At 32.0% G+C, this 22,056-nt stretch overlaps 4 protein-coding genes across 8 annotated transcripts in view; 2 read left to right on the top strand and 2 right to left on the bottom strand.

Annotated features, from left to right (window-relative positions):
- Positions 1–334: 334 nt before the first annotated feature.
- On the bottom strand, positions 335–3,921 carry LOC122721316 (peroxisomal membrane protein 13-like). The gene is made up of 4 exons (XM_043948539.1): positions 2,607–3,921; positions 2,056–2,357; positions 1,041–1,133; positions 335–885 (listed from the first exon to the last, which is right to left on the bottom strand). The coding sequence occupies exons 2-4, from the start codon at positions 2,311–2,313 to the stop codon at positions 673–675; spliced, it is 564 nt and encodes a 187-aa protein (XP_043804474.1). The 5' UTR covers positions 2,314–2,357; positions 2,607–3,921; the 3' UTR covers positions 335–672.
- A 137-nt stretch (positions 3,922–4,058) lies between these two features.
- On the bottom strand, positions 4,059–8,234 carry LOC110628250. Its single transcript, XM_021774819.2, has 5 exons — positions 7,581–8,234; positions 6,238–7,367; positions 5,587–5,679; positions 4,679–5,365; positions 4,059–4,569 (listed from the first exon to the last, which is right to left on the bottom strand). The coding sequence occupies exons 1-3, from the start codon at positions 7,930–7,932 to the stop codon at positions 5,611–5,613; spliced, it is 1,551 nt and encodes a 516-aa protein (XP_021630511.1). The 5' UTR covers positions 7,933–8,234; the 3' UTR covers positions 4,059–4,569; positions 4,679–5,365; positions 5,587–5,610.
- Positions 8,235–9,424: 1,190 nt separating this feature from the next.
- Positions 9,425–22,056, top strand: part of LOC110628120 — a 63,568-nt gene continuing 50,936 nt past the window's right edge. The window contains exons 1-3 of one of the 5 annotated variants that reach the window (XM_021774623.2): positions 9,425–9,965; positions 10,578–10,886; positions 11,100–11,513. In XM_021774623.2, the coding sequence (XP_021630315.2) occupies positions 10,658–10,886; positions 11,100–11,200 (330 nt within the window). In that variant the 5' untranslated portion in view covers positions 9,425–9,965; positions 10,578–10,657 and the 3' untranslated portion in view covers positions 11,201–11,513. The other 4 variants (XR_006347878.1, XM_043948535.1, XM_043948534.1 and 1 more) reach the window with 4 other exon arrangements.
- LOC122721318 (peroxisomal membrane protein 13-like) lies at positions 20,348–21,831 on the top strand. Its single transcript, XM_043948541.1, has 2 exons — positions 20,348–21,289; positions 21,445–21,831. The coding sequence occupies exons 1-2, from the start codon at positions 21,197–21,199 to the stop codon at positions 21,655–21,657; spliced, it is 306 nt and encodes a 101-aa protein (XP_043804476.1). The 5' UTR covers positions 20,348–21,196; the 3' UTR covers positions 21,658–21,831.

Below are 22,056 nucleotides of genomic sequence, written 5' to 3' on the forward strand. Positions count from 1 at the left end.
TTATAATTATCTAATGGTAGAAATTATAATTATCTAATAATAGAAATGGAGTAATTGAATAAAAAGAATTATATAGTTAACGAGGTAAAATGTAAAGACTTCTTAATGAATTTTTTAAAATGCAGAAACTGGATTGAATCATAAAGCTCCCTTAAAAATATGACTTTGAGATTAGATAGTAGAATTTATCTTAGCGGCTATTCCTGTTCTTTTTGTTTTTGTTTGTTCTATCCGTAGAAGAGCTGAACATATGATGCATTATCATTTGCCAGGAAATAATGGACTTTTTTCTTTTTCTTTTTTTTTTTTTTTTGGGTTGGCGTTAACAAGGGACTTCTCAAACCATTCTGCATCTACAAGTTTATAACTTGCATTGAACATATGATTTACTTTTAAAGGCACACAACTACAGTCTACAGATAATGATCATTTATTCAAGTATACAACGCTACATATATTCTCAATCATCAAACACCTCTCCTCCTTGCACACATCCATGGTCGCTGTAACTCGGTTACAAAATCAGGAGGAAGAGATTTTTATTTCAAGCAAACAGCAGAGGTAATTTAGCGAACCAACCAAGAAGCTTTGCATCCATAGGATCTCCTTGCATACCACACAGCTTGTAATTCTAGTCTCGTTTTATCATTTTATCAAGTTGAAATTGTGGGCTTAACTAGAACCGTCTCCCCAAACATTATCCCATCCACCACTTGGAGCGCCCTTTGGACCCTCAATGTAGTTTTGATTACCGTGGGGATTGAGAGGAGCAGGAAGTCCATTAGGCCCTGGTCCTTCAACCTTTCTGGGTTTTGTTTTGATTCCCAACAATCGCAAAACAAATCTCGCCAACTCTCCATACAATAAGCCCGTGCGATCAAAAAGCTGCGCAACACAATACCATGGGTCATTATGTGACACGAAATTCTGATAATCCAGCTCGGTCGGGATTATGTTCAGTTAATGCATCATTAGTTTTATTCTAATTTTACATCCATTTCACTGAATGGAGAGGTAAATAATTGTCAAAACAGCAGAACCTGAAGCAGTGCAGTCATGAACATGTGAAATGCCTGGGTGTTCTGGTCTATCAGAATTGATATCCTGCCAAAAAAGTTCACTACACCTTGCATCTGCCATCATTGCATACCAAATGATTAGAAATTTACATTTTCAAGTTGTAAAAACACTAAACTTCAGATAGAATACCAAACAATAAATCTGGAGATAGAATACTAAGGAGTAGATCTGGATTGACATTCCAATAGCAAATCAACATACCATGATATTGTGCTTGAAACAATAAAACTGCAGGATGCAACAGATGACTCCCATAAAAAAAAATTCTATAATCATAGAGACTGGGAAAAGTAGAATATTTAGCAAGCTTATCATACCTACGGCCAAATTGAATACACATTTCTATTTGAAAATTATTATTTAATGCTTGACAACTCTTACTGCTATTAGTAGTTGAGAAAGCAAAACTAAACAATATGTCCAGGTTGAATATCAAATTTATTTTCTTTAATCTTTATTAAGAAAAAAGGTTTACTCACACATTTTAAATGACAGATTTGGTCAGCTTGTTATTTTTTTGGGTTTGCCCACATACCCAATAGGCCTAGGGAACACAATGGGTTATAGCCCATCCACCTTCCTTAGCTCCATCATCCAATGCTTCTAGCAATATTTGGTGGATAAGGAGACTCATACTTGAGACCCCCGTTATCCATAGAAGTGCAGAGCCAATTAGGTTTTTCTCACCTTTAATTTTATAGCTGCTACTTTCATCAAATGATAAAGGTCCACACTCCACAGACACCAAAATAAATGTGGTAAAAATGATCTTTGCATTTGCAATTGACAACTGTAATAAAACAAAGAACAAAAATGCAAGATCTAGGGATGTCACCACAAGTAAAGCTTTCTTCTCTATGAAAAGCTTAAAGCTTATGCTTCGAGATGGAAATGTTATGCCAAAAACACAAGGGAACTATTCCCTACTGCTCAAAGAAGTTGATGGAAGAGAGAGAGAGAGAGGAGATTCCTTACCACCCGGAGGAAAGAAATCCAAAAGCCAGGAGGAGATGATGGAGCACCATAGGGGTTATTTGGATCTTGATCACCATAAGGGCCCATGCCCGTTCCATAACCACCCATTGGACCACCAAAACCACCATTATACATTCCTCCACCACCACCATACATACCGCCTCCATATAGACCACCATAACCTCCTCTATACATGTTATTTCCGTACAATCCACCACCATAAGACCCTCCATATCCACCATACGAAGAACCATACATTCCAGAGCCGTATCCAGAATTATAATTTAGACCAGAGCCATAGCCTGCAATGCACATAGCAAATAATAAATTACATCTATACACATGCACCAGGAAAGCTGCAAATCACTCCCAGCCCAACAAGGCGATATTCTCATGGTGATTTGCAATTTCACTTACTGAATACAGTCCTCAAATACATTCTTCTTTCCAGTTGCCATTGCATTAAGAACGTGCAAACTTAGATAAAGACAACAAGCCAGACTAAATACATCACAGCAGATGTAGGCACTTTTAAAGAGATCAATAGATACCTCCATATGTGCTCCCATATGTTTGCAGTTCCCACGGCCTAGTCGGTACAGGCCTACCAAGAGAATTTCCAGCCACAGTTGTATTCTTATTGACAGCTGGAACAATTTCGCCAGGTTTTGCTGTTCCAGATGCCTCAACTACATCACTGGTGCTGCCAGGTGATGAGGGTTTAAAAGGTGTGGGACCTGAAGATGAGGTCCCTGCTCGTTCCCAAGGTTTCGCAGGGGCATTGCTACCTGCATTAGGAGAACATATTTTGCAAGGAGTTATTCAACACATTGAACATAGTTACGACCCATGAGTAATTCATGTCTCCTCTATCTATTAGGATGCCAACTGATCTTCTATTTGTTTATTTACCGTCTACCATATATAATACATCAAGTAGATAACCAATACATAACAACATTGCTAAATAGTGCTTAGAAGAAAGCTTTGCGAGATGCAATTCAACTAAGTTTTACGTTTATTATTGTATTTGTAGGCCTTGGTGCTGTAAAAACTGCAATCCCATGGATTCCTGATAATGAAGCTCTGTGAGATGTTGGCACGTGTACACTTGTGATACATTCTGTCATTTATGGGCTTCTTGCCAAAGCAAGGGGAAAAAATTTCCAAAACTTATTACATGCCGAATTTTTTTCCAAATCATGATGGGATTTATTTGTCCACGGTGAATACTTCAATTACTTTATCGATACTCTTGGTGTTAGCAAGACTATTGGCATCTAAAGTAAATAAATAAATAGAACTCCTCGTTATCTGGACGATGTCTTTATCTGGAAAACTTCTTTTTAGAGTATAAGGAAGTTTACATAGATGGGGCAACATTTGCTTTTACGTTGTTACATATATTTGTTATAAATGAAAAAGGCAATAAGTTGAATTATTATGGTGAATTATGTGTGGTTGTAAATGATGCTGCAATGGAGAATTCTAAAAATATTGGAGGTATGGATTTCCAACTGGAATTGGACTTGCGAAATTGTATGTAAATGGTTAATTATGGATCAATCTTTTCGATACGTAGAGAAAAGCAATAACATAATAATAGAGTTAGAATCTTTAGTTAAATAATAAGCTTCTGTAAACATCTTTTTCATTCTTATAAAAAAATTTAAAAAATTAATATAAAACTTCAAATAATAATTAAAAAAATAAAATGATGAATAATATAATGTGGAATTCTAGGAAAATCTGCACATAACCAAGTGATAAGAGAGCTGAGAGTGATTTAACCAGTGGGACTAGACATCAACTGTTCATTAGACCAGTTTATGCTTTTGGTTGAGCCTCTGTCTCCTGCAGAAGTTTTTGCTTTCATGCAATCCCCATGTGTAAGCCCATGCATTTCATAGATCCAGTTAAGTGCGGTTTTTTTGGTGAGAAAAGATTTCTTGGAAACCAATCGTAAAGCTGTAAACGTTAGAAAGAAATGATAGGGATAACAAATTCTGAACAAAATTTACAAGTACATAAATATTTCTAGCTTGATTTTCAAGTTTTTACAGTTCATTGAGTTGGCAATTTGGACCTAATTTGTTCCACATAGATATGGAAACCTCTCTTACATTGTCACATAAGCATCTCAAAAGCGATAGAAATTGGTAACAACATTGAGACCTTGAACTTACAGAATTGGAGTCTAGAGCTTATGAGTTGTGAAATCAAGGGATAATCCCAGCAAACCAGTGCACTAGCCGGAGGCAGATTATCTGTGACACATCAATTTAAGAAAATCTGATTCCACAGATACAAGTGGCAGGGAAAGAGCAAAGGAGAGGGAGGAAGAGATGTGGAGTTCTCTGAACCAAGTAATTCTCATTCCATCTCTACAGTGAACCAAACAAGTACTTAGATTCCGAGCAAAAAGTTCTGATCAATTCTTCATCCTGCACATCTATGTGTGTGGCTGGCTCTCCCACCTCACATTGATCAGTATGCAGGGTTGCACTCTGAAACCTAGCCATAGGTGAAAAAAATTGCAGTAAAATGACAATGAACATTCGGCACTTGAGACTTTTGTTCATATTGAAGTCTAAAGTAGCCATAAAAAGCATAAATCTCAAACCTTATGGCAATAATGATTGCTGATGAAATGTTCTTCTGCAAAGTTTAATCCCTAAAAAGTATGGGATTCCGTAGTATAGTCTGGACATGCTAACACACCATCTGATATGTACTCCACCAGCAGATCCCGAGTTAATCAGGTAATTTATATTAACCACCCCTCAATTTGGAGATAGTTACACTTCAGTTCCTTGTCTTTAATTTTAACCACAAAATTTATAATATTTAAAAATATCGTATAAAAATTATTTCCACTATTTATTGTTCATTTCTATAATAGAACTGATATGTGGCAGTATCACAATATAAAAATAAAAATTAAAAAATAGAAAATGCCACATAAGATATTTCCTATCCTCATACATGATACACCTCAAGAAGATAGTGTGTTGGCTGTGTGGCACATTTAATTTCTTTAAGTTCTTATTTTCACTGTGATACTGCCACATGCCAGTTCCATCTGACAAATGAACGGAAAATGAATTAAGAGATTTTTTATGTAACATTTTTAAGAATGAGGGATGTTTATGTAATATTTTTAATTTATGGTAACAAATTGAATATGAGGAACTGAAATGTAACAACCTCTAAAGTTGATGATGATTGATATAATATGAATTACCTAAGTTAATCAGTTGAGCAGATATGACACCAGAGAGAATTCTGCTTGCAACAAGATATTGCCCATCTGAAAAAGAATTGATTTTCAAATGTTAAAGAAGGAAAAACAAAATGAAACTAACAAATGCATAAGACCTGATCACGGCATTCCTTTCATCTTGCAACTTAATAAGTATAGAATTTTGACTAAGCATAAAATAATGGGAGAAGCACAAAAGAATTTTGTGTCCCACTTGTTCGCTTGACAAGATGAAGATATCGAATTAGAGATGATGCTTGACGTCCTACCTATGCTGCAAATAGTAAGCAGCATCACTTAGCAAAAACCCATTTCATCCATGTAGAAAAGCAAAACTTTGAGAGGTGGTCAGGCAAGTCAACCTGCAGAACATAATTGATGATCAGTTAAGCTGAAAGTGCATTCTTACAAGGATACATGTATCCTAACTAAGATCAGCATTCCTTACACACAACATGAATATGGAGGCAAGAGGAAGGACCAATAGGATGGAAAATACCTATTGATTAAGATAAAGCCTCAGGCAGACTGATGAAGAACTATCAGAAAATATGTTAAACTTCAATCAATACTTTTGCAACTCGGAGAAACAATATCTACTCAAAAAAGTATTGCTAGAGCTATTACTAATCTTCCAACTACGTGAAAGGTACTAAATTTAACCTCAATAAGGAAAAACCAAAATTAGCTTAAAATACACATTGACAATTGATTTAATAACAGGTGATCAACAAATCTCAGGCATATTTGATTAATCAGAAAAAGGCCACAGGAAGATGTTTTCAAAATATTTTTAGATTACTACATAATCATAATAGAACATTCCTCACATGTATTATGCAAGTTAACAGAGTGAAGTGGTAAAAGAAATGCTGTGATAAAATAAAGTAAATAGTTCCTAATACGGATGATTAACTTACATTGGTCCATGATGCAGAAAATCCATCCGTGGAAAGCAACCAACTTCCAGCCTTAGATTGCAAACCTAGCTGATTATTTGAGGTGTCGAGATCCAGCAGCTCATTCTCATAGAATTCCTCATCATCAAAGTTCCTTTTCTTTTTTCTACTTTTCTTTTTCTTCCTGCGCTTTCTCTTAACTGATGCAACATTATCCAATTCATAGTCACTTTCTTCTGACAATCCATCGTGATGTAGGTTTGCATATTTATCAGACTTTTGGAAACTTATACCATTATTTGAAAATAAAGATTCCCAGGATTCTGAAATTCGACTTTCGTCTGATAATGCATAATGAATAACCCAAGACTGAAGCCCCAAGAACTTAATTGCTTCTGTTGTCTTCATCTTAAAGCATTCATTCAGTAAAGGATCCAAGCTGTTTGCCGTGCTTGAGATTGTGCATATCTGAGATACAATGTCCTTGATTTTTGTTTGTTCCTCCTGCGACTCTTCATCATGCACAAGCCGCAGAAGCTGGCGTCCTTGATTGATAACAGCATTTAACAGAAGCAGCTGATCAAAAGATTCACAATCATTGAATCTAGAAAGTGCAAACTCAAGCCCACAAGATGAGTTACCAAAATCCACTGGTTCCATATTCATGCTTAAATATGTATGAAGCAATTCCAGAACGGTGAACAATTCCCTGTCTCCAAGAGTGATAAGGAGGCGGTTACACAAAAAGGAAAAAGATTCATTCATAAGAAACTGACTTATAACTTCCCATACATCTCTTGAATCCTCTTTGTACATCAAGCCAACAAAAAATTCGACAAAGTACTTGGTATCAATGAACAAAATATCACCATCTCTCAAGGACTCAGCAAACTCAGTGGAAGACGAAAATTCAGGTACATTGTCAAGAAAATTTTCCACTGTTCGTTGGACATCCAAATCAAGAAAGTAATGAGGCTTTGTAGCCACCACAGCAGGGGATTGCCCATGTTTTCCTTTCCACTCAAGCTCCTCCCAACATATATCACGATTCACAAATGCAAATTGTGATAATGCTTTGGCACCCTTTTTGTGATCCAATCCACCCCCATTAGCAAAATTTGAAAACCATTGCATTACACGCTTTGGATTTCCTGCATGCAACAATAGTATAGATCCATAGAAAGGATTAATAGTTTCACATCATGCATTCAATTAAGCTACTTTCACTATATAAACATAGAGAAGAGGCCAATTTGAGCCCATGAAAACATTTCTTCAGAAAAGAAATCTTTGCAAGAAACAAGTAAACATCAAGGAAATGCATTTATAGACTACAATTTGTCCAATAGATAAAACCCACTTGCCTGCAAAGAACTTCTCAAGCATATAACTTCTCTTGGCCATGATGGGTCCAGCTTTCCGCGGCTGCTTCTCAAATATCATTTGCAGGAGCTGGGAAGCCAAACTATGATTTGTAGGCCTGGTTCTCAGTAAGTTCTCAAAGAGGTCCCGCTGCTGGCGGGAGGTCAAGGAAGTAACGCCTGATATTGTACTGCAAAGCCATAAACGAGCTTCTGCTCCACCGCCAGCAGTCATCAACGACCAGATAAGGGATTCCAATTGGTTCAAAAGAGATATCCATTGCTTGGCAACGACACTATCTCCACGAACTCCATCTTCTTTCCAGTTAGGTTCCGACAAAAACAAGTGAACCATTGTTTATTTCCTGTATCAATATTCTCTTTCTAGTGCCCAAAAACAGGTCCTGACGAGTCTCAGTTGGATGACAACTCAATCTCAAGATCCCACATGAATCAAACTAGATATGCAAACTAAAAAAGGCGAAAATTTGTGATCTGAAATGGAAACAAGAAACTCCTCTGAACCTCCCCGACAACAACAAGGCGAAGAAAATTGAAATCTCTCTGGTTATGGGTTTCTCGAGAGAACAATTAATAAAACGGCGAGAACGAGGAAGAGGAAGAGAAAGAGAAAAGGATAACGGGTTTTTTGCTTAATAATTAATTCCTAAATCCTTATGTAAAAATTATTTCTTAAATCATACCAAATTTAGGGATTAAATTTTTTAAAAATTAAAAAATTAAAAATAAAATAAAAATTAATACTTACTGCAAACGGTAAAGTATTATATAGCTATTAATTTATCCTAAAATTTAATAAAATTTATTATTTAATTTATATTTTAAAATTTTTATTTTATTAATAGAATATTTATTTTTTAAATTTATTATTATTTATAAAAAATAATAAATAATAAACTTTTTAAATATTTTCAATAACATCTGAATTTATTAATTTTAAATTTATATCAAGATTTTTTATTAAAATTTTATATTAAATATTTTTTCAACATTATTAATGTATTTGTTATAAAATTTAAATAATTTTTTAAAATATATGATAACAGTAAATGTATAAAATAAATAAAATAAAATAGAAAAATTTATATTAAATTATTAATATTAATTTAATTAAAATATTTAATGTAATACTGCAGTAAAATATGAAAAGATGTAATTTTTAAAATTTTATTTTATTAACAGAATAATTATTTTATTAAAATTAATTTATTAAATTATAATAATTTAATTGTTTGAATTTTATTTTTTTATAATAATTTAAATTTTATATTTTAAAATTATATAAAATTATAATAAAATATTTTGATAATTGTAATTTTAAAAATTTAAAAATTTAAAATTTAAAAATTTAAAATTTAAAAATTTAAAAATTTATAATAAATAAAATATTTAATATAAGATTACTGTGAAATAAAAAATAAAAAAATTTAGATTTAAAAATTAAGAGTTTACTTATTTTTTTTGTAAATAATAATAAATTTAAGAGAATAAGTATTTTATTAAAACAATAAAAACTTAAATTATTATTATTTTAAAATATAATTAAATTATAAATTTTATTAAATTTTAAAAATTATAATATAAATAAGATTATAATATAAATTAACTTTTAATATATTATTACCCTTATCGCTTACAAATGTGGCAAAATTAATTTTTTTATGATTATATCACTTTTGTAAAGCACAATATTTAAATTTTTATTTTTTTTAATATTTTACTGCACTTACTTTATCGCACTTATTTCTAAATTTACTCTCATTTCACAAATAAAATTTTTCATAAAAAGTTTAGTATTTTATAATTTTATAAATTACTAATCCCTAAATCCTTTTTTCATTTTACTCTGCTTACCTCTCTCCGTCGGCGCCTCTCTCCCTCGCTTCCCTTCCCATAGTTCTCAGTCCCCCTCTCCCCCACTTCACTGACGACTGCCGGCAGCCCAGTCGGCACCGGCGACGTCTCCTTTCCCTCCCCAGTCAGCGATATCTCCTTCTCTCTCCAGCAGTGACATCTCCGACGATCTCCCCAGTCAGCGATATCTCCTCTTCTCTCTCTAGCGGTGACAACTCCGAGCGATATCTCCTTCTCTCTCTCCAGCGGTGACATCTCCGACTTCCCAGTTGGAGACAACTCTTCCCTCTCCCCGGTCGGCATCGTCGACATCTCCGACTTCCCAGTTGGAGACAACTCTTCCCTCTCCCCAGTCGGCATCGGCATCGGCGATATCTCCTTCTCTCCCCCCCAGTCGGTGACATCTACTCTTTTCAATTGACGCTTCTCTCCCCCACTTCACTGATGCTAGAGACAACCCTTCTCCTTCTCAATCGGCGTCGGCGACATCTCCTGGAACTCTCCTCTCCTCAGGTTTGCAATCAAATTTTTTGATAATCAAGATCTTTTATGTGCATGTTCTTGAAAATTTTTAGTTGCTATTAAAGATTTTTAGAATTAAAAAATCTAATTATTTCCTATTTGTTTAATGTAATACTGTTGATTTTTAGAATTTATAGAATTAATCTGATTATATTATTATAAATCATTGTTTGCTGGGTTGCTGAGTTGCTGTTGTTATTGAACACACTGCTGGGTGGTGGTTCTTGTTACTGGGTTTGCTGGGTTGTTAGGTGTAGTTTATTTGTTAGTTTTTCTCATTGAATTGAATTAAAAAAATCGGGTTCGCATATTGTGCGGGTTAAACGGGTTTGGGACTGACGGGTTTGGGACGGGTTCGGATAGTAAAATTAAAATATTAAACAGATTTGGGACGGGTTCGGGAATTGTATATATAATTGGGTTCGGGTTTGGGTAATCTCAATTTTGCGGGTATCCTACCCATTTACATCCCTAGATCTTGAGATTGAGTTGTCATCCAACTGAGACTCGTCAGGACCTGTTTTTGGGCACTAGAAAGAGAATATAGATACAGGAAATAAACAATGGTTCGCTTGTTTTTGTCGGAACCTAACCGGAAAGAAGATGGAGTTCGTGGAGACAGTGTCGTTGCCAAGCAATGGATATCGCATTTGAACCAATTGGAATCCCTTATCTGGTCGTTGATGACTGCTGGCGGAGCAGAAGCTCGTTTATGGCTTTGCAGTACAATATCAGGCATTACTTCCTTGACCTCCCGCCAGCAGCGGGACCTCTTTGTGAACTTACTGAGAACCAGGCCTACAAATCATAGTTTGGCTTCCCAGCTCCTGCAAATGATATTTGAGAAGCAGCCGCGGAAAGCTGGACCCATCATAGCCAAGAGAAGTTATATGCTTGAGAAGTTCTTTGCAGGCATGTGGGTTTTATCTATTGGACAATTTGTAGTTTATAAATGCATTTCCTTGATGTTTACTTGTTTCTTGCAAAGATTCCTTTTCTGAAAGAATGTTTTCATGACTTCAAATTGGCCTCTTCTCTATGTTTATATAGTGAAAGTAGCTTAATTGAATGCATGAAGTGAAACTATTAATCCTTTCTATGGATCTATGCTATTGATGCATGCAGGAAATCCAAAGCGTATAATGCAATGGTTTTCAAATTTTGCTAATGGGGTGGATTGGATCACAAAAAGGGTGCCAAAGCATTATCGCAATTTGCATTTGTGAATCGTGATATATGTTGGGAGGAGCTTGAGTGGAAAGGAAAACATGGGCAATCCCCTGCCTTGGTGGCTACAAGGCCTCATTACTTTCTTGATTTGGATGTCCAACGAACAGTGGAAAATTTTCTTGACAATGTACCTGAATTTTCGTCTTCCACTGAGTTTGCTGAGTCCTTGAGAGATGGTGATATTTTGTTCATTGATACCAAGTACTTTGTCGAATTTTTTGTTGGCTTGATGTACAAAGAGGATTCAAGAGATGTATGGGAAGTTATAAGTCAGTTTCTTATGAATGAATCTTTTTCCTTTTTGTGTAACCGCCTCCTTATCACTCTTGGAGACAGGGAATTGTTCACTGTTCTGGAATTGCTTCATGCATATTTAAGCATGAATATGGAACCAGTGGATTTTGGTAACTCATCTTGTTGGCTTGAGTTTGCACTTTCTAGATTCAATGATTGTGAATCTTTTGAGCAGCTGCTTCTGTTAAATGCTGTTATCAATCAAGGACGCCAGCTTCTGCGGCTTGTGCATGATGAAGAGTCCCAAGAGGAACAAACAAAAATCAAGGACATTGTATCTCAGACATGCACAATCTCAAGCACGGGAAACATCTTGGATCCTTTACTGAATGAATGCTTCAAGATGAAGACAACAGAAGCAATTATGTTCTTGGGGCTTCAGTCTTGGGTTATTCATTATGCATTATCAGACGAAAGCCGAATTTCAGAATCCTGGGAATCTTTATTTTCAAATAATGGTATAAGTTTCCAAAAGTCTTATAAATATGCAATGCTACATCACGTCGGATTGTCAGAAGAAAGTGACTATGAATTGGATAATGTTGCACAGTTAAGAGAAAGCGCAGGAAGAAAAAGAAAAGTAGAAAAAAGAAAAGGAACTTCGATGATGAGGAATTCTATGAGAATTAGCTGCTGGATCTCGACACCTCAAATAATCAGCTAGGTTTGCAATCTAAGGCTGGAAGTTGGTTGCTTTCCACGGATGGATTTTCTGCATCATGGACTGATGTAAGTTGAACTGTTTACTTTATTTTATCACAGCATTTCTTTTACCACTTCACTCTGTTAACTTGCATAATACATGTGAGGAATGTTCCATTATGATTATGTAGTAATCTAAAAATATTTCGAAAACATCTTCATGTGGCCTTTTTCTGATTAATCAAATATGCCTGAGATTTGTTGATCACCTGTTATTAAATCAATTGTCAATGTGTATTTTAAGCTAATTTTGGTTTTTCCTTATTGAGGTTAAATTTAGTACCTTTCACGTGGTTGGAAGATTAGTAATAGCTCTACCAATACTTTTTTGAGTAGATATTTTGAGACACTTGTTTCTCCGAGTTGCAAAAGTATTGATTGAAGTTAACATCTTTTCTGATAGTCTTCATCAGTCTGCCTGAGGCTTTATCTTAATAAATAGGTATTTTCCATCCCATTGGTCCTTCCTCTTGCCTCCATATTCATGTTGTGTGTAAAGAATGCTGCCCAGATTTACAAAGGCAATCTGCTCAAATAAACTCCATGATCACTGTTCAGATACTTCAATGCCTTTAAATACAAAGGCAATGCAGTTATAAAACAAAACCTTACTACTTCTAGGGGCTTGGAATGATACAATGACCAAGCCACCCCATCCAAATGATGGGCTAGAGAATTGTTTAGCTAGACAAGATGCAGTGGTGATGAGTAACTAAATCATGAATGCTAATATAATATTAGTCGAATACATATTTAAACCCTGAACTTTACCAAAAAAGTCTCATGGCATTCATGATCTCATAATATTAGTTTAAGTTAGTGTGAAGTACAAACAAACTGACATATATTTACAAGCACTAAATTGCTGCCCAGATTCAACATTAACACAAAGAACCTAACAATAATAATCATACATTTTAAAATTAAAACTCATGTATATTTTCTACACTCAAAAAATCTCCTCTTTGGATTCAAAATATCTCCTCCCTGGATTCAAATAAATGAATTTATAAGATTTAAATTTATATATATCATTTATTTAGTTTCTAGAGTAAAAATTTTAAACGGGACCAAATCAACCAGTCCCGTGTTTGACTTTGACTTTGGTCAGTCCTGTTCAAACTGGCAAGAGCTGGCCATGAATCCCAAAAATCTTCCCATTTCCCAAATGGGCAAACCCATCATTGGGAAAACCAACAAAAGAAGGCAGCACTTGGAAAATTATTGCTATGACACCCAGCAAAGAACCACTGGAAAGAGGCAGTCAAGAAACCTCAGCAAGAAAGAAGAAAAGTGACCAAGAATTTACAGCAGATAGGAATGAAATGGGTAAGAGGTGGCAAGCATAACCTGGTTGATAGGAGTATGTAGTAAGAGAAAAAAAAACAAATACCATAGGTCATGATACGATTCCATTCATCATTAATATTCATCTGATTACTCATATTTCAAATGAGAAGTTCAAAAGCAGAGCTATTTTTAACAGCTAGAAACAAAATATTACACATGAAACCAGGAATATTTAAAGGCACATGTTCTGAAGAAAAGACCTTCGGATCATTTGTGTCTACATAGTAAGTAATCATAGTGAGAGAAAAAGACAATTTGTGTCTACATGGTAAGTAATCATAGTGAGAGGAAAAGGACAGTTCTTATTCCTACATCTAACACTCAATCAACAGTAATTCCATGACACATTAAAGGCTTACCTGATGAAAAATATACTTTGGACATGAGCTTCTTGAGGAATATATGTCTTTAATTATAGGGCCAACCACACAGTCCCGAGGCTGTAAAAAAGTTAACATTCAGAATGCAAACCAATTCGGACATGAAAAGGAAAAAAAATTAGAAATATATGTCATTACGCATAAAGGACAACTATACAGAGTAGAGACACACAAGTATATGAATAATGGAAGATTAAAGTTCTCAAACTTGATTTACAATCTATGTTTTAAGTGTTGGTAGTTTATTTGTGAGTTAAATTATTGATATATAAGTTTGATTTTTATTCTTTTTTTTATTCCATTATTTTTTATGATAATGTGTATTATTTTACAACTGTGATATTCTAATTTTTCTGTATTTGTTTTTTAAAGTTTGCAAATTGAAATGGCCAATTGAATATATTTTATGTTCAATCAATGTAGTTTAATGAACTTTTGGAACATTTCTTTTGTTTAAAATTTTATGTTGGATAGGTAATTGATTAATGGTTGTGTTATGATGAATTTATAATATATTTATTTTGTTTTAGTATATATAAATTTCCTAATTTAGGTTGGTTATTTGGGTTATAATATCCAAATCTTTTAAATTTTTCGTCATTAATCGAAGTAAAAAAATCGGGTTCAGAATTTGGAACGGGTATAAGTAGTAAAATTAAAATACTAAACAGGTTTGGGACGGGTTCAGAAATTTTACATATAATCGGATTCGGATTTGGATTTGGGTACTCTCAATTTTGTGGGTACCCTAGCCGTTGTCATCCTGAGTAAAGTATTATATACCTATTAATTTACCCTAAAATTTAATAAAATTTATAATTTAATCTAAATTTTTAAATAATAAATAATTTAATTTTAAACTTTTATTTTATTAAAAAATATTTATTTTTTTAAATTTATTATTATTTATAAAAAATAAATTACGAAATTTTTAATATATATCAAAATATTTTACACTAATTGTATATTAAATATTTTATTTATTATATAAATTTTTAAATTTTAAATTCTTTAATTTTTAATTTATATTAAAATATTTATAATAATTTTATGTTAAATATTTTCATCATGAATTCTTAACATCTAAATTTATTAATTTTAAATTTATATCTAAGATTTTTTTATTGAAATTTTATATTAAATATTTTTTCAACATTATTAATGTATTTTTTTACAAAATTTAAATAATTTTTTAAAATATATTACAATATTACTAATAAATAAAATAAAATATAAAAATTTAACTTAAATTATTAATATTAATATAATCAAAATATTTAATGTAATATCGCTGTAAAATGTGAAAAATATAGTTTTTAAAATTTTATTTTATTAATAGAATAATTATTTTATTAAAATTCATTGTTAAATTATAATAATTTAATTGTTTAAATTTTATTTTTTTAATAATTTAATTTTTATATTTAAAAATTATATAAAATTATAATAAAATATTTTGATATAAATTAAAAATTATAATTTTAAAAATTAAAAAATTTAAAATTTATAATAAATAAAATATTTAATATAAAATTACTGTAAAATATTTGAGATGTATATTGAAAATTAAAAAAATTGGATTTAAAAATTAAGAATTTATTTATTCTTTTCATAAGTAATAATAAATTTAAGAGAATAAATATTTTATAGGAAAATTTAAAATTAAATTATTATTATTTAAAAAATATAAATTAAATTATAAATTTTATTAAAATTTAAAGATTATAATATAAATTACATTATAATATAAATTAGCTTTTAATATATATTATTATACCTTACCGCTTACCAGTGTGGCAAAGTATTAATTTTTATTATTATTATATCAATTTTGTAAAGTATGATATTTTTCTAAAATTTTTACTGCATAAATTTTTCATATTAAGGTTTAATAATTTTTATTTTTTTTATCTTACGGGCCAAAAAGCACGAGAAAAGGGCAGGGGTGTCTGTCTGCTTAAAATGCGTCATTTTCTTGACAGAACGATAAAACGGTGCATTTTTGAAGTGCCGCCTTCTTGGAACACTAGAGGAGCGCATTTTAAGCCCTGACAAGAAAAGACGTGTGTAGCAAATTTCAACACAAGCTCCCAATAGCTTTTTGCTTTAACACTCCATCTTCAAATTCTTCTTCTTCGGAGGTAACCTCTAGCTCAAGCATGGAATTGATTACAATCGCTATTTTACCTTTTGTGTTCTTTGATCGATAACAATTTATTTTTAGTTGTCTATAATTTAATGCTTTTATTTTAATTGTTGGTATCATATCTGCAAAAGTGTGGTGTCTGAATTAGAGTTACAATTCAAACGATTGTTTCGTTAAAATTATTTGAGAGTAATGACATCGAAAGAGTGTTTGTGGAATTTAAAAATGAATTATTTTTTTTATTTGTTATTAATGATATATCATATTCTTGAAATGTTGGGTCTTCCTCAGCGCTGTCAATAGCTATATCTCATTTCCTGAAATTCTTGTTTGCCATTAGTGTTTGGTGTACTGTTTATGTTACTGTTGCAATAATTTCCTATTTACGGGGCTTTAGCTCTCGCCGTGCCTTCTGATGATTAGCGCAGCTAGCAGTTTGAAGAAGCTACAATGGGCTATGCACAACTTGTAATTGGCTCTGCAGTGGGAAGGTGATTTACTTGAACATAACATTTTTTTTTATCTGTTTTTAACCTCGTATTATTAATACACACTCTGCAGTCCACATATTGCCCTAGCCAGTGTAAAACAGTTCAGTTGGGCGGTCAATAAACATTGTGAACCTCGATCCTGCGGCAGAAAATTTTGATTATCCTGTGGCTTATATTACTTGCTTGATATTTTTGTGATGTAGATTATTTATTTATTTGTTTAGTTTTTAAGGTCTAATTCACTTTTTTCAAATATCTGGGAACTCGTTTCCTTGGATGATGTTATGGAGGAAATGTGTCTCAATCCCAATGGAGCTCTGATTTATTGCATGGAGTATCCTTTTTCCTTGTGTCATCAGCGGCCGGAGTCTTTTTCATTTTCCTGCTAATTAAAAATTTTCTTTCACTTTATTGATTTTATCAAATATCATTATAGATTTAAGTGCAAAGATATCACAACACGACAGAGACATCAAACAAGGGGAAAAAAAACAGTGATATCTCACCATGCACCAAGCAATTCATATAAGCTTTTTTACACTGAGAAAAAATCTATAATGATATTTGATAAAATCAACCAAGTGAAAGCAAATTTTTAATTAGCAGGAAAATGAAAAAGACTACGACCGCTGATTACAAAGGAAAAAATGATACTTCATGCAATAAACATCATCTAAGGAAATGAGTTCCATGATATCTGCAAAAAAACGTGAATTGGATCTCAAAAACTAAACAAATAAATAAATAATCTACATCACAAAGCAAGTAATATATGGACTCTACTCACCCATAGCCACAGGATAGTCAAAATTTTGTGTCGCAGGATCGAGGTTTACAATGTTTATTGACCGCCCAATTGTTTCACAGTGTTGGTACAAACTAGAGCAATATGTGGACTTCAGAGTGTGTGTTAATAATACGAGGTTAAAAACAGATGATAAAAAAATGTTGTGTTCAAGTAAATCACATTCCCACCATGGTTTTAAATCGCGGTCGCGGCCACGTTCGCAGTCGTGGTCGCGGGTAACGGAAACAGACCTATAACGGCTGTAACGTAACGGTAACGGCCTGGCGCTACGCAAATTTTTTAAAAAAATTTGCAAAGTTCATAAATAAAATGATATTGATTAGATTTAATTTAGAACAATGTATACAAATGCATAATAAACATAAATATATAAAATATAGATTATTCAACTTAAATTAAACATCATATAGTTTAGAATAAGAAAAATCAACATAATCTTTATAGATCGAGTAAACTAATAGCTCAAAGTATAATTTTAACTCAAAACTAACGCTTTAATCCACAAAAACTTACAAAAAAAAGGGAAAAAAAACAACAATTAAAAACTAAAATAGATAAAATTGAACTAACTTTTTAAAAGAAATAAGCTTGGAAATAGAATAGTTTATAATGGATCTAAGTTTATATGAGAAATATGCAAGGAAGATTGAAATTTGAAAGAGAAAAGGAAGAGAAAACTTTAAAAATATAGTCTTTAAAGCTGCTAAAAAGTGTAGAAACTAATGAAAATGAGAATAGGGAGCAAAAAATAAAAGATATAAAAGAATTTTAATTATTGGTAACGGCCGTTACCGTTACATAACGGTCGGTAACGGCCGTTACCGTTACGTAACGGCCGTAACGGCCGTTACGCATGCAAATCAGGAGGGGCCGTTATATAACGGGATAACGGGTAACGGCCCCTCAAAAACCCGTTACATAACGGCCGTTACGTAACGTAACGGCCGTTATTTAAAACCATGATTCCCACTGTCTGCAGGGCCAATTACAAGTTGTGCATACCCATTGTAGCTTCTTCAAACTGCTCGCTGCGCTAATCAGAAGGCACGGAGAGAGCTAAAGCCCCGTAAATAAGAAATTATTGCAACGGTAACATAAGCAGTACACCAAACACCAATGGTAAACAGGAAATGAGATATAGCCATTGACAATGCTCAGGAAGACCCAACATTTCAAGAATCTTATATATCATTAATAATAAATAAAAAAATAATTTATTTTCAAATTCTACAAACACTCTTTCGATGACATTACTCTCCAATAATTTTACCGAAGTAATCGTTTGGATTGTAACTCTAATTCAAACACCACACCTACCAACAATTAAAAAAAAAAGCATTAAATTATAGACAACTAAAAAGAAATTGTCATCGATCAAAGAATACGAGAAATAAAATAGCGATTGTAATCAATTCTATGCTTGAGCTAGAGGTTACCTCCGAAGAAGAAGAATTTGAAGATGGAGTGCTAAAGCAAGAAGCTATTGAGAGCTTGTGTTGAAATAAAAGCTACTTGCCACGCACGTATTTTCTTGTTAGGGCTTAAATGGCCTCTTCTGGTGTTCCAAGAACGCGACATTTCAAAAATACACCGTTTCGTTCTGTGGAAAATGGTGCTTTTTGGCCCGTAAGGTGAAAACAATATTAATCATTACTAAATCTTATTATGGAAAATTTATACAGTAAAAATTTTAGAAAAATATCATACTTTACAAAAGTGATATAATAATAATAAAAATTAATATTTTACCGCATTGGTAAGCGGTAAGGTGTAATAATATATATTAAAAAGTGTAATAATATATATTAAAAGTTAATTTATATTATAATCTTTAAACTTTAATAAAATTTATATTTTTAAATAATAATAATTTAATTTTTAATTTTCTTATAAAATATTTATTCTCTTAAATTTATTATTACTTATGAAAAGAATAAATAAATTCTTAATTTTTAAATTTAATTTTTTTAATTTTCAATATACATCTCAAATATTTCACAGTAATTTTATATTAAATATTTTATTTATTATAAATTTTTAATTTTTAAAATTATAATTTTTAATTTATATCAAAATATTTTATATAATTCTTAATATAAAAATTAAATTATTATAAATAATTAAATTATTATAATTTAACAATAAATTTTAACAAAATAATTATTCTATTAATAAAATAAAATTTTAAAACTATATTTTTCATATTTTACCGTGATAATACATTAAATATTTTGATTATATTAATAATTTAAGTTAAATTTTTATATTTTATTTTATTTATTAATAATATTGTAATATATTTTAAAAAATTATTTAAATTTTATAAATAATGTTGAAAAAATATTTAATATAAAATTTCAATAAAAAATCTTAGATATAAATTTAAAATTAATAAATTTAGATGTTAAGAATTCATGATGAAAATATTTAATATAAAATTATTATAAATATTTTAATATAAATTAAAAATTAAAGAATTTAAAATTTAAAAATTTATATAATAAATAAAATATTTAATATAAAATTAGTGTAAAATATTTTGATATATATTAAAAAGTTCTTATTCCTACATCTAACACTCAATCAACAGTAATTTCATGACACATTAAAGGTTTACCTGATGAAAAATATAAAGGCAGGCTAACATACTTTGGACATGAGCATCTTGAGGAATATATGTCTTTAATTATAGAGCCAACCACACAGTCCCGAGGCTGTAAAAAAGTTAACATTCAGAATGCAAACCAATTCGGACATGAAAAGGAAAAAAAATTAGAAATATATGTCATTACGCATAAAGGACAACTATACAGAGTAGAGACACACAAGTATATGAATAATGGAAGATTAAAGTTCTCAAACTTGATTTACAATCTATGTTTTAAGTGTTGGTAGTTTATTTGTGGGTTAAATTATTGATATGTAAGTTTGATTTATATTCTTTTTTTATTCCATTATTTTTTATGATAATGTGTATTATTTTACAACTGTGATATTCTAATTTTTCTGTATTTGTTTTTTTTAAGTTTTCAAGCACAATTTGTTATTGGAGATTGAAATGACCAATTGAATATATTTTATGTTCAATCAATGTAGTTTAATAAACTTTTGGAACATTTCATTTGTTTAAAATTTCATGGGCAATCCCCTGCTGTGGTGGCTACAAAGCCTCATTACTTTCTTGATTTGGATGTCCAACGAACAGTGGAAAATTTTCTTGACAATGTACCTGAATTTTGGTCTTCCACTGAGTTTGCTGAGTCCTTGAGAGATGGTGATATTTTGTTCCTTGATACCAAGTACTTTGTCGAATTTTTTGTTGGCTTGATGTACAAAGAGGATTCAAGAGATGTATGGGAAGTTATAAGTCAGTTTCTTATGAATGAATCTTTTTCCTTTTTGTGTAACCGCCTCCTTATCACTCTTGGAGACAGGGAATTGTTCACTGTTCTGGACATATTGTTTAGTTTTGCTTTCTCAACTACCAATAGCAGTAAGAGTTGTCAAGCATTAAATAATAATTTTCAAATAGAAATGTGTATTCAATTTGGCCGTAGGTATGATAAGCTTGCTAAATATCCTACTTTTCCCAGTCTCTATGATTATAGAATTTTTTTTTATGGGAGTCATCTGTTGCATCCTGCAGTTTTATTGTTTCAAGCACAATATCATGGTATGTTGATTTGCTATTGGAATGTCAATCCAGATCTACTCCTTAGTATTCTATCTCCAGATTTATTGTTTGGTATTCTATCTGAAGTTTAGTGTTTTTACAACTTGAAAATGTAAATTTCTAATCATTTGGTATGCAATGATGGCAGATGCAAGGTGTAGTGAACTTTTTTGGCAGGATATCAATTCTGATAGACCAGAACACCCAGGCATTTCACATGTTCATGACTGCACTGCTTCAGGTTCTGCTGTTTTGACAATTATTTACCTCTCCATTCAGTGAAATGGATGTAAAATTAGAATAAAACTAATGATGCATTAACTGAACATAATCCCGACCGAGCTGGATTATCAGAATTTCGTGTCACATAATGACCCATGGTATTGTGTTGCGCAGCTTTTTGATCGCACGGGCTTATTGTATGGAGAGTTGGCGAGATTTGTTTTGCGATTGTTGGGAATCAAAACAAAACCCAGAAAGGTTGAAGGACCAGGGCCTAATGGACTTCCTGCTCCTCTCAATCCCCACGGTAATCAAAACTACATTGAGGGTCCAAAGGGCGCTCCAAGTGGTGGATGGGATAATGTTTGGGGAGACGGTTCTAGTTAAGCCCACAATTTCAACTTGATAAAATGATAAAACGAGACTAGAATTACAAGCTGTTGTATTTTAGAATTGGAAAAAAAATTATAATTGAATTGCAAAGCTGGAAACTTTTATAGTTACAGCAAAAAACAGAAAAACTAAAAAAAACAGTGACCACTACTGCCACTTCGCTTAACAGACCACTACTGCCACTTCGCTTAACAGAAAAATATAAACAAAATATCTTGTTAAAAATTAGCTAAAGATTAGGACAACGTGAAGACCAAGTTTATTGTGGAAAAAAAAAAAAAAAAAGGTCCTGATACATCTGCCAACATTCTCCTCCTGGATCAGGAACTGTAAACTCCCAGCTTCTCCCTAAGAAGCTCAAATCTGTTAACATGAAGTGCCTTCGTAAATATA

Source organism: Manihot esculenta, chromosome 12 (assembly GCF_001659605.2).
Source record: "Manihot esculenta cultivar AM560-2 chromosome 12, M.esculenta_v8, whole genome shotgun sequence".
NCBI classification, from domain to species: Eukaryota; Viridiplantae; Streptophyta; class Magnoliopsida; order Malpighiales; family Euphorbiaceae; genus Manihot; species Manihot esculenta.